The 23,736-nt window shown below is 41.0% G+C and overlaps 1 protein-coding gene across 3 annotated transcripts in view; it reads left to right on the forward strand.

Moving 5' to 3' along the window:
* The window catches only part of POLR3B (RNA polymerase III subunit B), a 102,287-nt gene that overhangs the window by 44,540 nt on the left and 34,011 nt on the right, over positions 1-23,736 (forward strand). For all 3 annotated transcript variants that reach the window (XM_077762003.1, XM_077762004.1, XM_077762005.1), the window contains 7 exons: positions 1,610-1,772; positions 2,930-3,083; positions 6,089-6,163; positions 6,960-7,058; positions 11,381-11,508; positions 20,006-20,215; positions 22,770-22,928. In XM_077762003.1, coding sequence (XP_077618129.1) covers positions 1,610-1,772; positions 2,930-3,083; positions 6,089-6,163; positions 6,960-7,058; positions 11,381-11,508; positions 20,006-20,215; positions 22,770-22,928 — 988 coding nt within the window. The remainder of the gene's footprint in view (positions 1-1,609; positions 1,773-2,929; positions 3,084-6,088; positions 6,164-6,959; positions 7,059-11,380; positions 11,509-20,005; positions 20,216-22,769; positions 22,929-23,736) is intronic.

Here is a 23,736-nt window from a genome sequence, read left to right on the forward strand (position 1 = left end):
TTTCCTCAGGTGTGCTTGGTGGGCATCAGGCTTGCGGGGCCAGCTGACGGGGAGCACAGAACCAAGCAGATTAAATAGGTGTGCCCCCACAGCCTCCCCATTTCTGTGTCATGGCCCTTTCTCCCTCAGACTGACTGTTGTTGGTTTCCCCCGATTCTGTTTGCTGTGAACTGTGAACTTCCAGAGGAAGGAACCTCATTAGGTTCACATTCTGTCACGAGCTGCTAGCATAGAGTCTCTTCCACGGTAGAGGCCCCTTAGATATATGCTGAATGAATAAACACGTTATTTATGACATGTAAAAGGTGTAAGTTCCAAAGTGTAGGGATTTGTTATGACTCGGAAGAGGTGAAAATAGAAGACCATGCGGAGTTACGATTTTTTTTAGAAAATTATCATTTGTTTCCTAATTTATCTTAAACCGTATAGAAATGCACACTAAAACTATGCAGCTTGTCATATTTGCATAACTTCTTGAGCTTTGGAGCACTGAATTTTCCAGTGATGGCTTCAGCTAACGTTAGTGAAGGACCTGTTTTGTGCATCACTACAGCAGATGGTTTTGAAGAATCGAAAACACCATCTTTACACATCCCATGTCGCAAGTGTGTTTTGTTTTGTTTTTCTATTTGCTGTGTTATGTCCTTGTTCATATTTTATCTTAGATTTTTTGGGGGTTTGTGTAAAAATTCAAAAATATTTTATTTCTTTTTTGAAGAAACTTCAGATGTACACAAAAGTTGCAAAATTGGTACAAAGAATTTGCATAACCCCTCACCTAGATTGCTCAGTTATCAACCTCATGAAGTTAACATTGATAACAGTATTGTAATCTATAGGTTATAGAATAGATTACAGATTACAGAATCTGTACCTTATTCAAGTATTACCACTCATCCCACCAGTGTCTTTTTGCTGACCAGGGATCACACCCTGCTTTCACTTGCCACATCTCCTTAATCTCTAATCTGGAAGAGTTCTTGCATCTTGTCTTTGCCTTTTATGACCAAGCAGCTTTATAGAGTGCTGGGCATTTACTTTGTTGACTCTCTCATTTCAGGCCAAAAGCTTTATATTTTCATGTACCCACATCTATCAGTGTTTCCCTTTACTGTTTTGTTTTTAAGTTTGTTTATTTTGAGACAGAGAGAAAGACCCTGTGGGAGGGGCAGAGAGAGAGGGAGAGAGAGAATCCCAAGCAGGCTCCATCCATACTGTCAGCACAGAGCCTGATGTGGGGCTTAACCTCATGAACTATGAGATAATGACCTGCACTGAAACCAAGAGTTGGATGCTTCGCCCACTAAGTCACACAGGCGCCCTATCCTTTACTGTTTTTACACAGCATCCTCTTAATGACTGTGATGATCCGTTGTCTGGGAATAACAACTTCTGTAATCAGTTTTTTTTTGAGGAAGCATTAATGATGCCATCATTATTTGTCATTTTAAGTGGTACTGTGCTGAGCGCTTCCTCTCTATATACGTTTTTAATGCATCCCCTACTGCGTTACGTTGCCACCAGCAAAGCGGTGAGCTATTTTCAGACACAAACAGTACTTTGTGTTACTAATGGTCATGCTTAGAAATGACTGTCCTTTGTTTTTTAGGCATGTGGTTTGGTTAAAAACTTGGCCCTCATGACACACATCACAACTGACATGGAAGATGGACCCATTGTTAAATTAGCCAGTAACCTGGGAGTAGAAGATGTGAATTTACTATGTGGGGAAGAGCTCTCTTATCCAAATGTGTTTCTGGTGTTTCTCAATGGTGAGTGTATCATGGAGACCTGTTGATCCTGCTCAGTCTCTGGGTGGGGAGTAGGAAAGAAGCCATTATTACCCAGGTATTTAAAGGACAAATGTACTTCAGTTCTGGGCCCGGGGGGCCTTAATTTAAAGGTAGAAAGATGGTAACAGAAACAGTTTACCCCCCCCGGCCAGGTCATCAGGTTCTGAGAGAATCCCATGGCAAGAGCTAAGGGTAACATTGCCGAGACTGCCTATGTCCAGCCCTTTCACACCTGCCTCTTAGCCAAAGTGGAAAAGGCTCAACATGGCATCTTTAAGTTCTAGTTAAATATACGAGACCTCCTGCAGAAACAGATCGGCCCTGACAACAGGTTGACTTCTGTTCAGCCACTCAGTGATGGATTGTGAGCAGCCTGTCAGGAGAGGTTCCTTTCTTTCTGCTCGTGCTCCACTTGCTTCTTTCATCCCCTTCTGAGTCCTCCAGAGCCTCAGCAGCAAGCATGCCTCATCCTTGTGATTTGGTGGTCTGGGTACCTGTCCCATCACATGCCCTGCAGGCTCATCCTGGCCACCTAGCTCCCATGCTTTTCTCCCCTTTCCTTCTGTTCTGGGGCCTTAGTCCTTCACTGTCTGGGTAGGTGAGAAGCAAAACAGGGCTGTTCAGTACATCCCAGCAGCCGATGCTAAGAGAGCTCTTCCTCTGCAGTGTCGCCCGGGACCTGTGTGCATCCTCACGCTGACCCAGGGTGCAGAGTCCATCCTCCTCATTTCACAGATGATGAATACGGGAAGAGCGGTTACTAGGTGCTGGGCAGAGCTCCAAGTGCTTTATGTGGGATCAAGTTCACATCGCATAATCCTCACATCAACCCTTTGGAAGTGATAGAGCCAGTGTTTGAACCCAGGGGGTCTAGACCCGAGTTCATGCCCTCAGCATGGTGCTGACCAGGGAGGAAAATGAGGCTAACTTTTGCTACTTCATCTGGCAGGGAGCGCAGCTTCCCTGAACTGCTCTGCTGTGCTGCTTTCCTGCAGCCTGTGGACCGGCTGCCCGAGTCAGTAACAGAATTTTCAAATGATTACTCGGTGCTGCTAATCATCTGTATCATGTAGATACTTTAAATCCGTATAGATCTTTTTGTGGTGCCTGTTGTAAATATTTTTCTTTCTGCTCAGGTAACATCCTAGGTGTCATTCGGGACCATAAGAAGCTAGTGAACACATTTCGACTGATGCGAAGAGCAGGATATGTCAATGAATTTGTTTCCATCTCGACAAATCTCACAGATCGATGTGTCTATATTTCCTCTGATGGGGGAAGGCTGTGCAGGTATAAGTTGCTAAAAAGAGTTTTTTAAGTTTACTTCTGAAAGAAATACACTTGTTTTTATTTATGAATCTACTTTAACCTGTTTCATTGTTGAGATGAGCTTAATTCAGTTAGCAGACCCCTGATGAATATGCATCTGGGTACTGAGAATTCAAAGATTAATGGGCATCAGTCTCTGCCCTCAGAGAGCTCAGTGTGTGGGCAAAGGCAGAAATAAATACTAATAACAACCAACCATGCTAATAATATGCTAGCTCGCTGTTACTTAGTATCTTAGTAGATGTACTATGTGTAAGGGTTTAAAACTGCATTCAGCCCTGTAGGTTGGATTATTGTTTTCATTTAACCAATGAGGAACTGAGTTTTAAGGAAGACTAGGTAACTTACCCAAAGCTAGATGGTGGCAGAGTCGGTTTTTTACTTGAAAGTCCTCACAATTCATTTGACTCCAATAATCCTGATTTTTACCCAGTATATTCTGTTGCAATGAACTGAACTTCAAAGCAGAGTGGGGTTGTGTTCCTTGGATGTAGGAGGAAAGGAGAAAGGCTGAGGAATGGCAAGAATGGCATGAGGAAGTAACATTAGGCTCAGTAGAAAGTAGGTGTCTTACTCAGCACATCTTAAGGGCCTGTTCTGCATGGGTACTGGCCAGGAGGTGGGGGTACAGAGACGACTGTGACAGGGTTTCTGGTCTTTGGGGGATATTCAGGGACATCAGCTGAGGATGTTACCTTGTTCGTAAGCCTCTGTGTGTTTTACTGTAGTTCTTTGTGGACCTCAGGTAGGGTTAGGGCACAGGTTAGTGAGCCAGCAGTGGTTGGAGGGGTGGGAAGAGCTTGGGCTTGGAGGTATGTCACAGCTGAGACTGGGCTGCCGTTGTCTGTCTAGCATCCAAGTTCTTACAGTTACCTTCCTCATTTTCCTTTGGAGACTGCTCCTCCCTCTTCTCGGGACAGTCTGTCAGGTGCCGTCTCCTGCTCAGCCAGAGGCCAGGCACATGACCCAGGTAGACCAGTCACACTCTTTCCTCAGAGGATTTGAATCCCAAAGAGAATATAGATCAAGGAAGAAGAGGTTGGAATTGATTCATCTGACAGCAAGCAGTACATGCAAGAGACTGCGTTTACTCCTCCTGTTCTGGATCCTTGGGATCTGTTGTAAGGCTGGGCATTTCACCTTTATTTATTTTTTCTAATTTTAGACTATGAGGGACAGAGAGAAGGGCAGAGAGGGAGAAAGGGGGAGAGAGAAAGAATATCTTAAGCAAGCTCCATGCTCAGTGTGGAGCTTGACATGGGGCTTGATCCCATGACCCTGGGATCTCAACCTGAGCCAAATCCAGAGTTGGACGCTCAACCAACTGAGCCACCCAGGCGACACTTATCTAGGGATTCTTAATCCTTCTAGTAAATTCCTTTCAATATTTTTGTTTGTTTTAGTAAGTTCCATTTTTGCTTAAATGAGCCAGAATTGGTTTCTGTTCTTTGAACCAAAGAACCCTAGGCGATGACATACCTGAGTTTGAATACTGACTTCCCACTCACTGATTTGTGTGGCTGTGACTTTATTACTTTCCTTGGCTGACAAAATGTAAATAATAATAATGCCTCCCTAGGGTTATCCCGAGAACTGACTGGTGGAAGGTGTGGTAAGTGCCTGGTAGGTGCCAGGCTCACATTAGGTGTTTATTTGTCACTATTAACATATTCGTCGAGTGGGGAAAACTACGACATTTTCTTGAGTCACTCTGAGGAGTTTTCTCTTTCCTTACGTGCAGTACATTAGGAAATAGTCTAAAAGAAACTTTCGTAGCAGTCATTTTATAATGGCAGGACGTAGAGCCGGCAGGAGAAGCAGGTAGAATTTGTCGAGTGAGTAGAAAGTGAGGGAGCCAAGTGTGAGCCTTGCTCCCCGCGCCCGCCCTCACTCCGGAGTCTCTCCGCCTGAGCCCTGGGCAGCCCTTGAATGAGGCGCCAGTGTCTCCACTTCCCTCCCCAGAAGCCAGGATTTTGAGGTGATGTTGATTTCCATGAAAAGCTCACTCAGTTCATTTTTCAGCGACTTGTGTTCCCCTTTTGTAATTGTGCAGCTCTTCTTCTTAACTGTTTAAAAGCGCTCATTAGCCCTGCAGTAGTTATTTGGACTTTCGGGTAGAGCGCACAAGTGTCTGGTGGTGGCTCGCTTCCCTCTGTAAGAGCTGCTTATCCAAACAGCGACAGCCCTTGACGTTTCGGTGCCGCATGCCATCCTTTGTGTCAGTGTCTCCTCGTGGTGGCGAAGCCCTTGGAGGCAAATCACCACTGACAGTTACAGGTTAATCTACCAGAACGTGGAAACCAAGAGCTCTCTCCACCTTACACCCTTTCTCTCGTTAAAAAGCTTTGTTCTCTCCAAACGTGTATCCCCTCTTTCGGTTCATGTGTAGCTTTAGGTAACCTCCCGACATAGTCCAGTGATGTCTGTCCAGGATGAAGCCACTCCAAACAGCTGATGTTCATCAGGCCTTCGCTACAGAATGCCATTTTTGTCCTCAGTGACAGTTCTCTGCCGGCCAACTTGTTGGGTAGTAGATCGCATATGTCTCTATGAAATCTTAGGAAATGCCTTTGGTCTGATGCATCTACACAGTTTTTAAGAATAAGACATTAAAGATTTTGTTTCATTTTTAAATCTTACTGAGTATCACTTTTGTGTTGCCTTTTCATTTAAAGTCAAGTATTTCCTAAGATACTTGGGGAAAATACTGTGTGTGTATGTGTGTGCACATGCACATATACACACATGGGCTGGAGTGTGTGGGTCTGTGTATCTATATGTGGGAGAGAGAAAATAGGCCTGTGTGCACTCACACATGCAGAGACTACCCGGTGTCCTCAGGCAGTCCAGACATCAGTTTGACTATGTCTCCAGCTTCCTTCATTTTACTGTAGTAAACTTACTTGCTGACTTAATTCTTCTTTTGAACTACTATGAATTTGCTGTTTGTTTTTTTTCCATTCCAGACCGTACATAATTGTTAAGAAACAGAAGCCTGCAGTCACGAATAAGCATATGGAAGAGCTGGCTCAGGGGTATAGGTAAGTGGCCAAAAGCTAAACTTAAATCTCCTTGATACTTATTTATATGATTTAATCAGCAATGGTGTTTGATCTGAGCTTTTAAGAAAAGTTAATGTTTTCATTTTTAGTCTCTTAATTCCTCTCTACTAAATGTATCAGCCTTTTTTTTTTTTTAATCTTCTTTTTAAGAGGATGAGGGGTGGGGATCAGAGCATGAGCACAAGAGGGGCAGAGAGAGAGAGACACACACAGAATCGGAATCAGGATCCAGACTCTGAGCTATCAGCACAGAGCCCAATTCAGGGCTCAACCTCATGGACTGAGAGATCATGACCTCAGCCAAAGTCCGACACACTCACCCGATAAAGCCATCCAGGTGTTGCAAGTATCAGCCTTTTAAAAACCTATTCTTCTCTATGTGACCTTACTTAGACTTTGTGAAACATTAGCAGTTTATATCATGAAGACCACAGAGTGTTGGTGTAAATTAGCGCACTCTGAAGTAACAGAGGGATGTGTTGATTTATACACAGTGGGTCTCTCAACACAGGAGCTTTTCAAAGTCATAGGAGATATTTTCAGAAGTGGGGGCCAGATGGACCAGTGTCATAGATGTTTTACTGTTTTTATTTCGGTGGTGTGTGATCATGTCATCCAAGAATAACAGGTCCCGAGCATCCCAGTCTAGTGACACTTCCTGGGAGGGAAAGGTGCTTTGGACGTAAGTGAAAGCGAGTATCCTCCATTATCACATGGACAGCACACTGCCATGAAATACTGCTTAGTAATGTGCATGTCCCCAATATTTTCCCAGGAATTTTGAAGATTTCTTACACGAGAGTCTGGTTGAATATTTAGATGTGAATGAAGAAAATGACTGTAACATCGCACTCTATGAACATACAATTAATAAGTAAGTGGGATCCATAACAGCTGTAATTAAAACCTGTTCTGATTATAGAAAGCGCTTTCTTTTCATTTCATCTTTTCTGTGTGTTCCGCCTTAGCAGGCATTGTTAGAAGCATACTGTCCTATAGTAAAGCACTGCCCACCCTCTATCCCACCAGAGGACTGTCCCACGACTGCTCACGGTCTTTAGATTTCATTATCTTTTCTATTCATTTTACACTTAGTGTTTATTTTTTGAAAGGAATTGTTCTCTGATTTTGATATTTGATTACTGTCAAAATTGAACGAAGGGATGATCAGGCTGTGTTAAAGATGGATTCTGCCTTCTAGAGAGGGCATCTGAATTCTTGTCAGCGAGGGGTTCCGTACGTTATATGTTCTAAGGGTGTCTCTAAACTTATGTGCGGTGTAAACAAAACATGGTACTGTGTTCACAGTGTCTCAAGAATAGTGATATTTTTAGAAGCATCTGTTCTATTTGGAGTACATTAGAGGACATTTATAGAACTTCCTGTCTGATGCCCGTGACTGATAGTACTGCTTACCTGAAACTGGAATTTTCTCAGTTATATTGTTAAATCGTTAGGAGTTTAATACTGCCACCTGATAACTATGTCTTCGGTCAAGAAAGTACTTTTCTGTTTTCTGCCACTAGATGAAATGTACCACTCCATTTTTGTCTTATTGTAATTTAGTAAATAATGCTTTCAGTCAGAATCTTTATTCCTTAAAGGCATGACTGTCTCAAAGTACTATTTTTATACTCATTTGGAGACTGAGTGGATATAAAGGAGAACTGTTGTGTAGTAACCCCTGCAAATAGCAACCCGTTTTGTTGTTACTCAGCCTTGACTGCTCTCCTCAGTGCCCACATCCAGTGCCTTAGCTCATCCTGTCGACCTCTGACGTATACGCGGGGTCTGACCTCTTTTCCCCGCCTCCACCTATCACGCCAGTCCAGGCCGCTGCCTGGTCGCCTGTCTGGGGACTTGCAAAAGGCGCCTGACTTTTTTGCACTAGCTCCCACACGGTCTATTAATAGATGAGAGTGGTCTTTTCCCGACTCTTCTTAGGCCCCCAGTGGCTTTCCCTCTCCCTTGGAAGTCCTTGCAGAGGGTTCAAGTGCCTGCCCCACCTGGTGCCTGCAGCATCCTTTCCCCGCACTCCTCCCTCACTCTGTTTGACCACACCGGCCTCTTCACACCGTAAGCGTGCTTCTGCCTCAGTACCTTGGCACTGGCTGTTCCCTCACCTGGAACACTCATGTCCTGCATGGCTCACTCTTTCACCTCCAGGTCTTCACTTGGGTGTCACCTTCTCCACGCTTTTTCCTGCTGACGCCATTTACAGTAGACACCTCTCCTCTGTGCACACCCCTCTTCACTGCTTTGTTCTTCTAGTGCTTACTACCTTACAATAAAATCTATAAAATGTGTATTGATTTATCTGTATTATTTATCTTTCCACTAGAAGCTTCACAAAGGCAGGGATTTTTCTCTGTTCGCTGTTATAAAGGAATGCAGCCATTAGTATCAGTACCACCCAATCACCAAGCTGACCCATACATCAAATTCATTTTATTCTAAAAATAGGAAAAAATTGGTGTTCTGTAATTCATACTTATGATCTTTTTTTAAATGTAGACGTGCATAAAGTAAAAAGAATGAATCGCCTTCCTCCCCATCCCGCTGAACTCCCAGCCTCCAGATGTAATCCGTGCTGATGGTTTAATGTACTTAGATTTTTTCCTAAGTGAACACGAGCATAACTACACAGTCTCTCACAGTGCATGAGGCCAAGGCAACATACTATAAATTTAAACCTGATTTTAAACTTAACATCATTATCAGCTTCATCATTGTGGGCATTTTTTACATCAGCATATGTTTATATAGATATATTTAATTTCTTTATATTACATTGTCTGACTACACATAAACAGTTTAACCTGTTGATGAACATTTAGGCCGTTTTCTGATTTTTCTGCTGTAGCAAACAACAGGTTACTGAATCTTAATTTGAGCTAAATTTAAGGCCCTTATGCACATTGAATGGAAAGTCTACTTCCTGTCCAGGACAGGAGATTATGGTGGTTATAATCTTGAATAACAATGTTTTTGTTCTATAGAAATCAAAATCAGAGCATTTGGACTTTGAATAATTATTGGAATCTACATGATCTTAGGTATATTGTCATGGAAAAAAGAAGAAAATTAGGTCTTTACCTTCTTCATTTTCTATATAGCTTCAATCTGTATAGTTTTTATTTATGTGAAGAAATTGGCCCATATTGTCAAATTGGCTAGTATTTAAACAAAACCGTATATTTAAAGCAAACTCTTACTCTAAGCCATAAAATGTCATTATAAGCAATTTCTCTTTTAAATAAAACAAAACAAAACGTAGAGCCCTTTCCCTCTCTGTCGACAAAGGCCTAACGTATCTGAGAGGATTGGGGTTCTGCTAGGTCATAAGGTCAAAACTGCGTCCTTCAAACCAAGAGCCGCGTGCAAAGCATTCTCTCCAACCAAACTAGGGACCTAATTCATATGTATATTGGGGGGGAAAAGCAATGGATGACTGGGTAAGTGGGAGATCTTTTGCCATGTGCATTGCAACTAATTTTCCACAGTGGGTTGGCTTATCTTGGAAATCTTCACAGGTACTATAAACCATTGACTTTTTTTTCATAGTTTATTTTTTGAGAGAGGGAGAGAGCAGGGGAGGGGACAGAGAGAGAGAGAGAATCCCAAGCAGGTGCCACACTGTCAGTGCAGAGCACAACGTGGGGCTCGAACTCATGAACTGTGAGATCATGACCTGAGCTGAAATCAAGAGTCAGATGCTTAACCAACTGAGCCACCCAGGTGCCCCCACCATTGAAATGATTAAAATTGTGTCTTAGAAATGCTTGAGGAAGGAACAAAGGACCAGCAGAGACCATAGACTTGGCTGTGATGTCTGTTACTTTCAGCAAGACCCAGAAACAGTCTGGCTGCCCTTTCTCTAAAATACCCGAGCTTCTGTATCATTTAGCCAGAACTGGGATTTTTGCAAAAATATGTTAGAAAAGTAACCAACATTCTAACACCTACTAGATAAAGTCTTCCTTTGTGTCCAGTACCTACAGCTCAGCTGTCCAATAAAAATGTCATGCAAGCCCATATATCTATGTTTTCCAGTAAGCACTCTGAAAAAGAAACAGGTGAAGTTAATTATAATAACTTAATTTGACCCAGTATATTTAAAATATTGTCATATCAACATGTAATCAGTATAAAAATATTGAGATTTTATATATTTTTTCCTGTTAAGTCTTCAAAATCTGGTGTGCACTTAATGCACATCTCAGTTCGAAGGCTAATTGTTCATTGGAAATACCTGACCTGGTTTCATAATATTTGCATTTGAAAAAGTAGATTCACGAGTGGAAGTTGTTAACAGGCCTGAGAGGTTTTGAATAACTGAACTGAGTTGTTTAAATTTGAGTTTTTACAATGTAAAGTGATTGAAATGAACTAAAACCAAAAATTCTGTTCCTTAATTATACTAATCTAACTGAACCAGCACTGAAGAGCCACACTTACCTGGTGGCTGTGGTGCTGGTCCCCTTAGGTCTTAAAGTAATTATTCTTCAGTGGGATATATTTCTCTTGAAAATGGCATACAGCTGTGTCATTGATACAAGTTGGAAAAGTGCAGAAAAGCAACCCACTCAGCCATGTGGACATTTTTGGTATTGCATTTTGATATGCCCAATATAGTAATTTGTTTTTAAGGGCTATTGTCATTAATATGTAATAATGTTTTACTTTTTACAGGGATATTCTGTACTACCTCCCTTCTCTTGTATTTCTATAAGTAATAAGTTTCTGTTACTCAAGAAAAGAATTCATTTTATTATTTTATTTTTATCATTTTTACTAGCAGCAAATATTGAGGTTTTATATAAACTACATATATTTGTATATAAAATTTTATACATATTTATATAAACTTCTAAATTTTATTATCTAGGTTCTTCAGGGACTTTTTTTATTTTGAGAGAGAGGGAACAAGCCGGGGGGGGAGAGACAGAGAGAGAGAGAGAGAGAGAGAGAGAGAGAGAGAATCTCAAGCAGGCCCAGTGTTTAGTGCAGAGCCCAATGCAGGGCTCAATCCCACGATCCCAGGATCATGACCTGAGCTGAAATCAAGAGTCAGATGCTGAATGACTGAGCCACCCAGGCACCCCCATTGGGCCCTTGATAATAATATTTTTATACCCTTTAAGAGCTATTTATTCTAGCCCTTGGTGTCTTAGATGTCTAATTTTTAATTAACAGAGATACCACCCACTTGGAGATTGAGCCCTTCACTCTTCTTGGCGTTTGTGCTGGCCTCATCCCATACCCTCATCATAACCAGTCCCCAAGAAACACATACCAGTGTGCCATGGGGAAACAAGCCATGGGTAAGATTTCCTTCTTGAATTTGGTTGTAAATACTTGGGTAAAAGACTTAAATCTTAGTCCTTACTTCACTATTATGAAATGTTTGGCTAAGTCAGACATCGCTAATTCCTGAGTGTTACCGACCTGAGGGTTATCTGTGAACTCTTCGGGGCTTACAGGTGTCCTGCCATGTCTGAAGCATAAACAGAAAAAAAAAGCCTCCCTGAACTTGTTACTTTGACCAAACAAGGAGGTATATGATAAATGTCACAGACTGACAACCCGGTAAACATGAAGAGAAAAGCTGTATAAAGTGTTAAGTTGTGAACCAGGAGAAATGGAAGAAAGAGCTGAAAAACACAAGGTTGAGGGAAGAGAGCCAAAGATGCACAGTATATATTAGAATGTGCTAGTGAGGGTCAGAGTGACCATCGTTGAACCCATTACATCCTTACCCTTGCTCCTGTAGCTTCTGAAACATCAGTTAGTGTCATGCCGATTTCTGAATTCGTTTTCTTCTATTTTTTTTTCCCCTCTCTCCTCCATGCATCTATTAATTTATCTGCTATCCATCCATAACACTTGTTGAGCATCACGTGTAGACCAGACGGTGAGTCTGGAACCCGAACACGGAGAGGTGAGACAGAACCCTGGCCTCAAGGAGTGCACAGTCTAGTAGGAGAGCCCAACAAGAGCAACTAACTTAAGACACGTGATAAGTGCTGGGGTGGACCAACAGCTGGAATCTTAGGGAATGAGAGCTGAAAAGTCACCTGAGGTTGGAGAGTAGGTTGTTGCCAAAGAATAGAACTGAACCGAGTCTTAAAAGACCCTGAGTATTTTTCACAGACATGGAAATAGAAGCAAGCACTGCAGGGGGGATCTTGGTGCCTTGGTATGGGTGTTTGGCCTAATGGGTGTGGTGGCATCGTGGAGAGGTGCCATGTGTTAAGGACTTTGGATTTTATATTGAAGGTGATATGGTGACACTACCAGGACAAAACAAGAAAAAGTTTTGTTTATAAACTTTTTCTGAAATGTTTCTTAAAAATTATTTTAAAATGTTTTTTAACTCCTAATAAGTTTAATAAGTTCTATTTTCATATGTGTCTGTGACATCAGTATGTTGTGTCATTTCTGGTTTAAAGTATGATACAAGGAGCTTCGTGGAAAAAAAAAAAAAAAAACGGAAAGGTTTTGGCATTGCCTTTGGGTACCACCAGAGAGCATTTAGCTTCTCCGTTACCAGCACGCTGCAACTGACTGTAGCTTGACAATTAAGGAATCCTACATCTCATCCCAGATAGAGAGTGGATATTTCTTTTCAAGTTTTTATATTACGTTTTGGTTGGCAAAACATGTTGTCCTGCAACCATTTACCTGAATGATGTAAAGCCTGGACAGTTCAGAATAATTCCCAGTGGGAAAATCTAAGCCGCGGCTCATCAATTTCGCCTTTCCCATTCATCCTCAGCAGCCACGTAGGCTGATTTCCCGCTTGTGCTTGTGACTTGCTAACAAGTTGAAATATACAGTACTGAACCTTGTGTGTCATGAAAGGGCTATCACTTCTATTGGGTTTACCAAACCATTTTGTTTCATGATGTGAATCCTGGCTGAAACAATACACCTTTTGTGTAGAACCTTCAGCAGAATTAACGGAAGACTAATCACTTCATCGCTAATACCACTCTTTGCTTGTGTTTGAAGATTGAAACAGAAAGGGCTACGAATCTATCTCCACTTGGTGAATCTCTTTTTTTTTTTTAAATAAAGAAGAGACTTGAAGGAAAGAAATAATATTTTTATTTTTGTAACTCCTCTCCCTACCAAAAAAAAAAAAAAAAGACTTTATTTTGTGGCCATGAGTATATGCAACGTTTGGTTAGTTACCACACACAGTTAAGCAGGATCAGTGTGTACAGAAAGCCAATTCAGTGTCTGTAGAGTTCTTTTGTAGTTTTCTGTGTGAAGGTTTTTTTTCTCGTTTTGTTTTGAGTGTCATTTGCAATTCATTGTCTGTGTTTTCTGAGGTTGGTGTATTCAGCTGCTCTGACCCTGGGTCCTGCACATTTAGCTCCTTGGATACAATCCTCTGACGTTACTGCTGACGCTAGGAAGACAAAAGCCACTGAATATCTTAAGTAATAAAAAAAAAAAAACCTTTGTTACTGTTTGTTATTATAAAACACCTGACTGGGAAGAAAAGCATCAAGATAAAAGTACATTCAAAGTTGGCACATTACAGGACCACGTTTCTCTTTGGACGCTGAAATAGCTGCAGAAGTACCGAGCAAGGTCTAGATGAAAACTCACAAAAGCAGCAAGGCCAGCAGAGGGAGAAGACCCACAGCAGAGACCCAGGTCTGTAAAGCAGACCTAGGCTAGCACTTTGAGTCGGACTTCTCAGAGTCATTTTAATTCCATGCAGTCTCAGCTGCTGGTAACTAAAAGTCGTGCTATCCCATTTTAAGTAGGAGCCATTGCTGAAGACTGTATACACCTCAGAGGTTCTGTGTGAATGTTCTAAAGTAATGTCTTAGTGCTGTTTGTTTGTTAGTCCATCTGGAAAGTGGAAGACGGTAGCCGAGAATTAACACAGTACATATCCTAGCCAACCTGGAAGATTTGCTGTCTACTTTTCACTACCAGCTGCCTGTCCCCAGTGAACAGAGTGAGAAAATGAGAGAAAGTCATTTTTCTGTCACTACCAAGGAGAGCAAGACGAGCACAAAGCACAAGACTGAAAGCCCTACCTTGTACGTAAGAGAGAGCTCGCTTTAGTCAACGTGAAACCCCAGCAGAGGTGTTTCTTAAACCTAAGCCTCTTTAAGTTGTTAATAAAGTATGGGTCTCCACACACCATCTTATTGTGCTACTAAGAAAGACTTAACCTTCCGTGGATATGGCTCTGTTGTGGCAAGGCTCAGAGCAAGAAACCAGGTAGATGTGTGTGGAAATGACGAGGTCTCCGGGTCACTCAGCACCCCAAGTGAAGGCTGTGGGTTGGAGCTGCATCATACCTATGCCCTGGCACCAGACGCCAGTCCACAGGAGCCACGATTTTATATCCTGCCCATTTCATTAGTTGGCAGTCTGCTAGTGGAACACTTTCTCCTGGTTAAGGATCTTTTAGTCACTATCAACTCAGTTAATGAATATGCATCTCATACCTCCCCTAGTCTCTTCCCGGCCCTCCTGTACCTCCACATTGCTGGTATTTTTTTTTTTTTTTTTTAAACCCAGGAGGTAATGCAGCTCCTGTTTTTGTTTTTGTTTTCAATAGATGCTGTTCCAAAGCAGATAGCTCCTTCTCTTGTATTCCCCATTTTATAGTAGAGTGGGACATCTTAGAAGTAGCCTAGAAGATTTTGAGATCATAGAAATACATAATATACAAAGATCCTCGTAAAATTTTGTTTCATTCTGCATCTTCTTCTACATTTCATTCAACTTTAGTTTTTTTTTTTTTTTTAACAATATTTATTCTTTATCCATTTGGTGGGTACAGAATGAAAAGGTGTCTTGACCAAATTATCCCTGACAATTATATTTTAGAATTTCGCTGTTGGTTCAAAAACATTTTTTTTAAACCCTTGTCAGTAGTTCAGATGTAAGACTGTATGACATTTCCCGAGACTAGAAAGCTAATAATGAATACTTAATGGAGATAAAATTAAACCATCGTTCAGTTTGTAGGGTTAGCATTGGAGGCAGAAAGGGTGATAGTGCAGGGTCAAGGGAGGTATGTTTGTGTTACTACCAATATTAATAGTGTTGTTAATGAATGTTGCCACTTACTGACCACTCAGATGATTTATACGCAGTTCTTTTAATCATAATAATCATGTCAGATATAATACATACCTTTTTTCTGACAAGGAAACAGAATCCCACTTTGGTTGAGTAACTTATAAAAGGTTACAATACATCTTCTGTGCAATGCTATCTATAAAACTTACTAAAATTCTTCTCAGTTGAAACTATTTTATTTCCTCACTTTTTCTTCTTCACTGTGGACCGTGATCAAGGTGGTTGCCCTGCTAGACTGTAGGATAGAAGCACCTTCAGGACAAGACCATGTCCGTGTTATTTATTACTGTATCCTTGGTGCCTAGCATAGTGCCAGTCAGTAGGTATAGTAAGTACTTAACAAATGTTTAAACAACAAATGAATGAATCTCTGAGCACATTAAAGTTTTTAAGAAATCAGGTGCAGGTTTTTGAGAAGAATTTTTGAAAAGAAGAATTAAGTTGGAAAGCTTATACAACCTGATTTTGAAATTTACTCTAAAACCACAGCAATGACGATAGTATGATATTGACATATGGGTGGACATAATAGATCAATGGAACAGAGTCAAGAATCCAGAAATAGACCCACACTTTTGTGGGCATTCAGTTTTCAGTGAGTGTGTTAGGACAATTCCAGGGAAAGGAAAGTCTTCTCAACAAAATAAAATTTCTGTACGTGTATCTGTATAGAAATAAGTGAACATCAACTCCTACCTCATACCTACAAAAAATTAACACAAATGGATCGTGGCCCAAAATGTAGGAGCTAAACCCATAAAATATATAGAAAGAAACATAGGCAAAAGTATTCTTGACTTTGTTTTTTAATTTCGTTTAATTTATGTTTATTTTTGAAGGTGAGAGGGACAGAGTGTGAGCTGGGGAGGGGCAGAGAGAGAGGGAGACACAGAATCCGAACCAGGCTTCAGGCTCTGAGCTGTCAGCACAGAGCCCAATGTGGGGGCTCAAATGCACGAGCCATGAGATCATGACCTGAGCCAAAGTCGGACACTTAACCAACTGACCCACCCAAGCACCCCAAAAATCTTCATGACTTTGAATGACCTCTGATTTCTTAGAGCTCAAGAAGTGCAGGCTATGAAAAAGAAAAAAACATAATTTGGACTTTCTCAAAATTAAACTTCTCTCTGAAAGACCTTAATCCACAAAATGGGAGCAAGAATTTGCAATATGTGTATGTATAATATCTGATAAAGGATTTGTATCTGGTACATATAAAGAACTCTTCAGTGATCAGACAACTCTGTTAAAAGATAGCAAAAACAAAAACCAGACACTTCACAAAGGGTAATAGGATTGACCAGTAAGCTCATGAACGTATGTTCATTGTTTTCAGTCATCGGGTAAATGTAAATAAAACTGAAACATCATCACACGCTCATTAGAACAACTAAAATGGAAAAGACAGATTAAGTGCCACTGAGGATGCAGAGCAGCTAAGAAGCACAAAGGGTGCTGGCGTGAACATAAAATGGCATGATATTTGGGACATTCTTAAGCAGTTTTTTAGGTTAACTTTACCAAAGCCCACTGCTCTGTATTTGCCCAAGAGAACTGAACAAAGTCTTGTGTGTGAACGTTCATAGCAGCTTTACACAAGTGCTCCAAACTGGAAACAACTCCGGTGCCCATCAGCCCGTGAATGGATAAATAAGCTGTTTATAGGTGCAGCGGAATACTTCTCAGCAGTAACGAAGAGTGAACTGTGTTCCAGCCGTGTGGGTGGATCTCGGAATCATTCTGCTAAGTGAAAGCAGCAGCCAAAGAGTGGCCATACTGCATGATTCCATTTATATAAAATTTTAGAAAGTGTGAGCTGTAATGATAAACAGAGCAGTGTTTGCCTGGGGTCAGGGACAGGGAGGGATTTTTTGGGAGTGTCGGAAGTGTTCTAGATCCTGATTGCGGTGGTGATTTTACAGAGGCATGAATCTGTCAGAACTCCTCAATGTGTACACTTTAAATGGTAAAACTTGTTGTTTTTAATAACGTTCTCAAATAAAGAGAAACTGAGCCAAGAAGGACAGAAAACATAGTTAAATGCATTAAACTTTATTTTTTCCTGTATACATTTCCTAAGATTCTCCTAAGCTACATTGTATCTTTACCAACCTTTTTTCATCCCACCTTAAAACATGTCCTCACTGTTTTAACCTACACGTACATACCTTGCTGTGCCAACCTGCAACTTAAGAAAATTATGATCAAGAAAATATGATTTTGTAAGAAAGACTATGTCCTGGGTAGTAAGGAAATGAGACTGGAGTTAGAGCAAAATGGGACAGTGGGAGGGAGAACCCAGCTTCTGGTCTCCTTGTGTTAGTTATTATGTGTACGCAATGCCCTTTTTAAGGAAGCTGAAAACAGTCAGAGGCATCCTATTTTGAGCCTGTGCTTCACCCAGACCAATCTTTTAATTTCTGCATGACATTTTCTCAAAAATCTTGCTTATTGACAACATAGTCCTCAGGATTTTTATAAAAATTATAAAGTATGATGGCATTTTGAAGTTTTATGATACAGAAGTCCTAGTTTATTAATCCTGTTTTAACCAACACACCCATCAGTGCTGTTAAAAATGTATATACATGTGTGCTCCTACAAGTTCTTCAAAAAGCCTTGAAGGAAAATTTCTAATGAGATCATAAGCACCAGACATTTGCTAAACCATTTTGCTGTTCATCCATTCAGTGGTCAGGTCAGTTGTAATGCCTGAGAATTACATTCTGGGCCTGGTAGCACAATTTATAGTGGGATCTCCTCTCTTTCACCATTGTTTGGAGGTGCAGCCATTAATGCCTTCCCTGCTGCATAATAATGCTTGTCTCAGGTTTCAGAAGACGGTCTGGCAGCCTGGTGGGGCATTGCCTGAACCCTTGTCTCAAGCTGGGTGGAGGATACAATTGGAGCTGAAATCTCGACGTAAATTTTAAATGATCTCATGTGAAAGGACAAACTTATTGTCAGTGAACTTTACCACGATCCAGGCAACAGTGATTTTATTTCTAAAACAGTGATCTATTACCAGGTATCCTGCCCAGTTTATTAGTTGGCACTAAAATAACATAAATTAATTGGCAATTTATAGTGTAAACTCAACAAAAAGTTCATGAGATTCAGCTTAGCTATGGTTTTTCAGCTAATCTTGATAGGTTTTCTAGAGATTGAAGTACAAATATTTATCAAAAAAAAAAGTATAATGCAATTCAGTTTCGTTTACTGACATTTATTGAGCCGCTATAGTGAGCCCTGCAGATTTCATTATTTCTTTCAATAGTAATTGTCAAGGAGCACCATATCATTTTTACTGCCTGAAGAGCTTATTTTCATCCCTGAATTGAAATCACCATTGATTTCATGACATGAGTACAGATGAAAAGGTGAAAGAAATAAATGATGAGTCCTGATATCTGTTCATCTTAGAGCTTAATTCCATGGAATGGCACATTGGCATATTGGGGCATGTGGGTGTTGAGGGTGTGTCCCTATGGAAGCCTGTGCAAGAGAAAAAGAAACTTAAGGCTACCTTCTTAGCCCCTCAAGGGAGAAGAAGAGATACCTGCGAGAAGTTAAGAGGCTCAGTAACTCACATGTATGTTCAGGAGTAGGGCAAATATGAGTCCCCATTTTAAGGTCTCTGAGTGGGAGCAACTATGTATTCACAAGGCCATTGGAGCGAAACCCTTTTTTGGTGCAAGCTTGAACCCTAGTTAACTAACCGCTATAGGGAAAAGGGACAAAGAATAACATCCTAATTTCAATTCCAGTTGACAGCAACACCTTCCAAGATCCCAGCAGGTAGAAGGGCTGATTGCTAAGGACAGAAAAGCGTATACCTGATTGGACAAGACCTTGGATTTCTTAGGGGAAGGGACCACTATGCTTTCCCCATTTTATCTCCAGTGTTGGGCCCAGAGTAGGTGTGTGTTCATTGCTTAGCAAGTGAAGAGTTAAGCTAATGGATAAATCCACTCTTCTCTGCTTTGACTTTCATCCTTTTCATTCCTTTCTTTTCCTCTCTTTTCTCTGTTTCATTTAGAACTTTTCTAATGGTTGATTCTTATGAAATGTATCCTTGCCTGTCAGCACTCAGCAGTGGTTTCTAATTACCTTCCCACCTCAGCAGCTGCAACTCTATCCATAAGATACTAAAACTGAGTATAGGAGTGTGGATTTACCTGTGAAATTAACCAGTGGACACTGGTTCCTCAAATGGGGTCCTCAGACAATCCAGAAAGTTGACATTATTTAGGTTAGTATACCTCGAGTGTGATTCTTCTGATTCTTTCTCTTTGTAGGACTTTTTTTTTTTTTTTTAAGATTTATTTTTGAGGAGGCTGGGGCAGAGAACAGAAGAGCTGAAGCAGGCTCCCCTCTGACAGCACTGAGCCCGACAGAGGCTTGAACCCATGAACCACAAGATCATGACCCAAGTGGAAGTCAGACGCTCGATCAGCTGAGCCACCCAGGCGCCCATGCAAATGTTTCCTCTTTGTAGGACTTTTAACCTTAGTGAGAAAAATTGTTTTTAAAAGTCATTAGCCACTCTAAGGGTGTTATTGCTTTTGAAATGTTTAACCTGAAGGTTTTCTTCATTTTAATTAGTGAAGTTAATATCTTTTTTTAAATCCTGGTACACATGGCTACTTAATTATTTGACATAATAGAATGTGCACTTTGTTTTCTCTAATATCAATTAAGGTACCATTGGATACAACCAGCGCAACCGAATCGATACTCTCATGTATCTGCTAGCATATCCACAAAAACCCATGGTTAAAACAAAGACCATTGAGTTGATAGAATTTGAGAAACTGCCAGCTGGACAGAATGCAACAGTTGCAGTGATGAGTTACAGTGGCTATGATATTGAAGACGCCCTTGTTTTAAACAAGGCTTCCTTGGACAGAGGTAAGTGGGTCTACAGAGCTCTGATAGTGTGCAGAATTTGGTATAATAACGGCAATCCGTTAAAAACCACCTCGTGTCAAAATGTTAATGCCAGTTTCAAGTGACTTGAATTTTAAAACATATAAACAGGAGGTAGTTAGGTTTCAGTGTTGACTTTTTTAATGAATATTACATAGAGGTAATTTGTTAAATGTATTTTTGTTGTTATTTTACTTTACTGGTGACTTGAGAGAGTTCCTCAATAGAAAACATGCAAGAATTTGCTTATTTCCTTGCAAGAGTTAGAATAAATGAAATGTGGTTTTTAAATATATCTACTTAGTCAACCACAAACTGAGAAGGCAATAGCAATATTTCTGTGTTAAAGGGTATTTTTTGTAATTGTCTCAACCCCACATAATGTTAGACCTTTTTATTACCAAAATGCCAAAAGTTAAAAATACACATGCAAAACCCCCGACTTACCAGTTTCTATGCAATCCTTTTGTCAGTTTTTTGACAGTTTACTTTTGCAAGTCACCACTTCATGGTTTGTTAGCTGTCACCTGACCTGAAGTCTGACTCCTCTCTTCATAATCTCTCTCTTTTTCCTCCCTGGCATGCCCACTCTGCCTTCCCCTTCACTCTCTGTAGTTGCTAGGCAGCCATAATAGTACTCCTAGACATGTGTCTTTGGCATTAATGTTGGCTGCACTTAATTTATGCCTCTTTTTTTTTCCTCCAAATGACAACAGCCATGCTTTAAAACTAGATGTTTTCCTTTCTGATTAACTGGTAACGTTTATGTGGAAATCTGAAGACTTTGTGATATCTGTCAGAAACTCCGCAACACAATTTAATGATCTGAGTTTACTGTCCTCTAGCTTTTAAGCTATCACCTGTAAATAAAATGCCCATTTACACTTAGAGGAAAGCGCCTCTTGATTTCAGTCTGCACAGATTCCCACTGCACTCTACCACGTTGCAGTTAATGGCCAGTGTACGGAATTTTAAGATCATGTAATGTTTCCAAAGCAGCTGGCTCACCGAGCGGAGTTTATGATGGCCATACACAATTTACCAAGAGCCATAATGACTAAGACCTTTCTTGAAGACACACTAACATCTTTATCTCCCGTCCAGATGTCAAAATTTGTTATTTCATCTCATAGTCACCTTTGTATTTTAAAAATTAGAGCACTGAGGCTTTAGTTAGAAATCCATTTTTTCCTGATTTTCTAAACCCACATTCTTAAATTTCTTGTTAAGAGTTCTGTCTTTGGTGGAGAATCGTTAAGTGAAGGATTTTACAACCATGCATTTATTTCATCTGTAACAGCTGACATTTAATCCTGAGATGTCTCCCTATTTAAGTGAACTCTGACATGGCTCAGTATATCCTAGGGCGATTAAGAGAGAGAATCCAATTTAGAATAACTACTTGGCCAGAGGGAGAAAAGAAAAGAAATGCAGTCACAGAAACTTGGGCAAATCTACAGCAGATGAATCTTCTTGTGGGATTCAGTGCTGGAAGCTCTTGCTCCACCTAAAAGTTTCCTTCTGTTCCTTTTGCTTATCTTTTTTTTTCTTATGTTTTATTTATTTTTGAGAGAGAGAGAGAGAGAGAGAGAGAACATGAGCAGGAGAGGGACAGAAAGAGTGGGAGACACAGAATCTGAAGACAGCCTCCAGGCTCTGAGCTAGCGATTAGCACATAGCCCGACGCAGGGCTCGAACCCACAAACCGCGAGATCATGACCTGAGCCGGACGCTTAACCGACTGAGCCACCCAGGCGCCCCATTGCTTATCTTTCATAGTGTTTATTTAGATTGTTAGTTGGTCTCAGGACTTTTCCCTCATTCACTAAATAAATGTGATCCAAAAGTGTAATCACAGCAACTCTCATCTTCGGGGCACAGGCAAACAATTTCTCCTGTTAAAAAATTATTTGATTGCAGCTACTTTTCATTTTCTCTCCTCTCTGGGGAAAATTAATCTTTTTGTGTCTTTGTTTGGGACTTCCTCTGAATGCCAAAATTAGAAAAAGGGAAACTTTTCAGAGAAGGTTAACAGAAATTATGCACCAGAAGGATGTGAGGGAAGAATCTTTGTTGATCAGTAGACATGTGTTTCCATGCTTCCACCCAAATGGCTGGGGGGTGACCTTGGCCCCGTGACTTCCCTGGACCTCATTTTATAGCACTTGTAACACTGTACATAGAGCAGTTAAGCCGGGTGGTCTCTGGGGCCCTGTCTGGTTCCCACAGTCTGTGACTCTGTTCCCTGAAAGAATCACAGTGATGCTCCGATTTCTCTTGCCTTCCTCCAGCATGACCAGGTGTGTTCCGTGCTGAGACAAGGTTGTACAGGTTCCGGTGTCTATGTGGACAGGAAGTGTTGAAGAGCTTCTGAGCCAGTTCTTTGAATTATCGGGTTGTTATTTGGCCCGTCCCAGATGACCCTAATGTAGAACAAGTTGCGAGGGGATGGGTGGGTGGGTCATTCAGTAACACAAGTATGTGTTTTCTCATAGTTGTATTGGTGGTACTGATCCCCAGTTTGGTTTCATTTTAGGCTTTGGGCGTTGCCTTGTATATAAAAATGCTAAATGTACATTGAAGCGCTATACCAATCAGACTTTTGATAAAGTGATGGGGCCAATGTTGGACGCTGCTACAAGAAAACCCATCTGGCGACACGAAATTTTAGATGCAGATGGTATTTGTTCTCCAGGTAAGAGCCCTTTTTAAAAACTATTTAAGTGTATCCTCTTTGAAATATGAAAGTTATACAGCAGTATTTCTGAACATTTTGTAAACAGGGAAGAAAAAAATGACAACAAAACCACTTTCCTAACTTAAAGTGTGGTCATTTTTGATGAGTTTCCCTTCTAGTCTATTTTTCTGTGCATATATTTTTAGATAGTAGTAGTTCTATTCTAGCCATACTTTTCTACCTGAAGTTTTAAAGCACAGAAAAGGCACTTTAAGGAAATGTTTAAAATAAAATGTTTTCAAAGTGTAGATGCCATGTCCCTGCACCTATACTAGTATTTCATCATTTGTGCATTTAACATACAGACTGACTTGAGACTCTTCCCCTAAAAAGTGTGACTCTGTGGTAATTACAAACTTGCAGTGAATGTGTTACTGCTGTGTCCCACAGCCCTGCCCTTGTGAGTCTTACAGGCTAGTGTGGGAGACTGACATTGACCAGAGGATCACACGTAAACATGTCACCTCATAGCCAGCTTAAGGAGTCCTGTAAAGGCCTGTGAGGGCATTCGATAGCAAAAGGATCTGACCTAGGCAGAAGCACAGGGTGGCCTTCCCTCAGGAAGGGCGCTGAGATCTGGAGGGTGAATGGGGAGGGGAGTGTGTCCTGAGCAGTGGTGTCCTGCAGCCATAGATAGTTAAAGGTTCTGAAAGGCCAGCGTGGCTCAGCTGGGGAGAGTACAGGGGGAGGGCGGTAAACATGAATCTAGAGAGCGGAAGAGCAGGAGGGAGGGGCGGGCCCAGACACAGGCCTTGTAGCCACGCTG

This window comes from Crocuta crocuta, unplaced genomic scaffold (genome assembly GCF_008692635.1).
Source record: "Crocuta crocuta isolate KB4526 unplaced genomic scaffold, BGI_CrCroc_1.0 scaffold193, whole genome shotgun sequence".
In the NCBI taxonomy this organism is placed as follows: domain Eukaryota; kingdom Metazoa; phylum Chordata; class Mammalia; order Carnivora; family Hyaenidae; genus Crocuta; species Crocuta crocuta.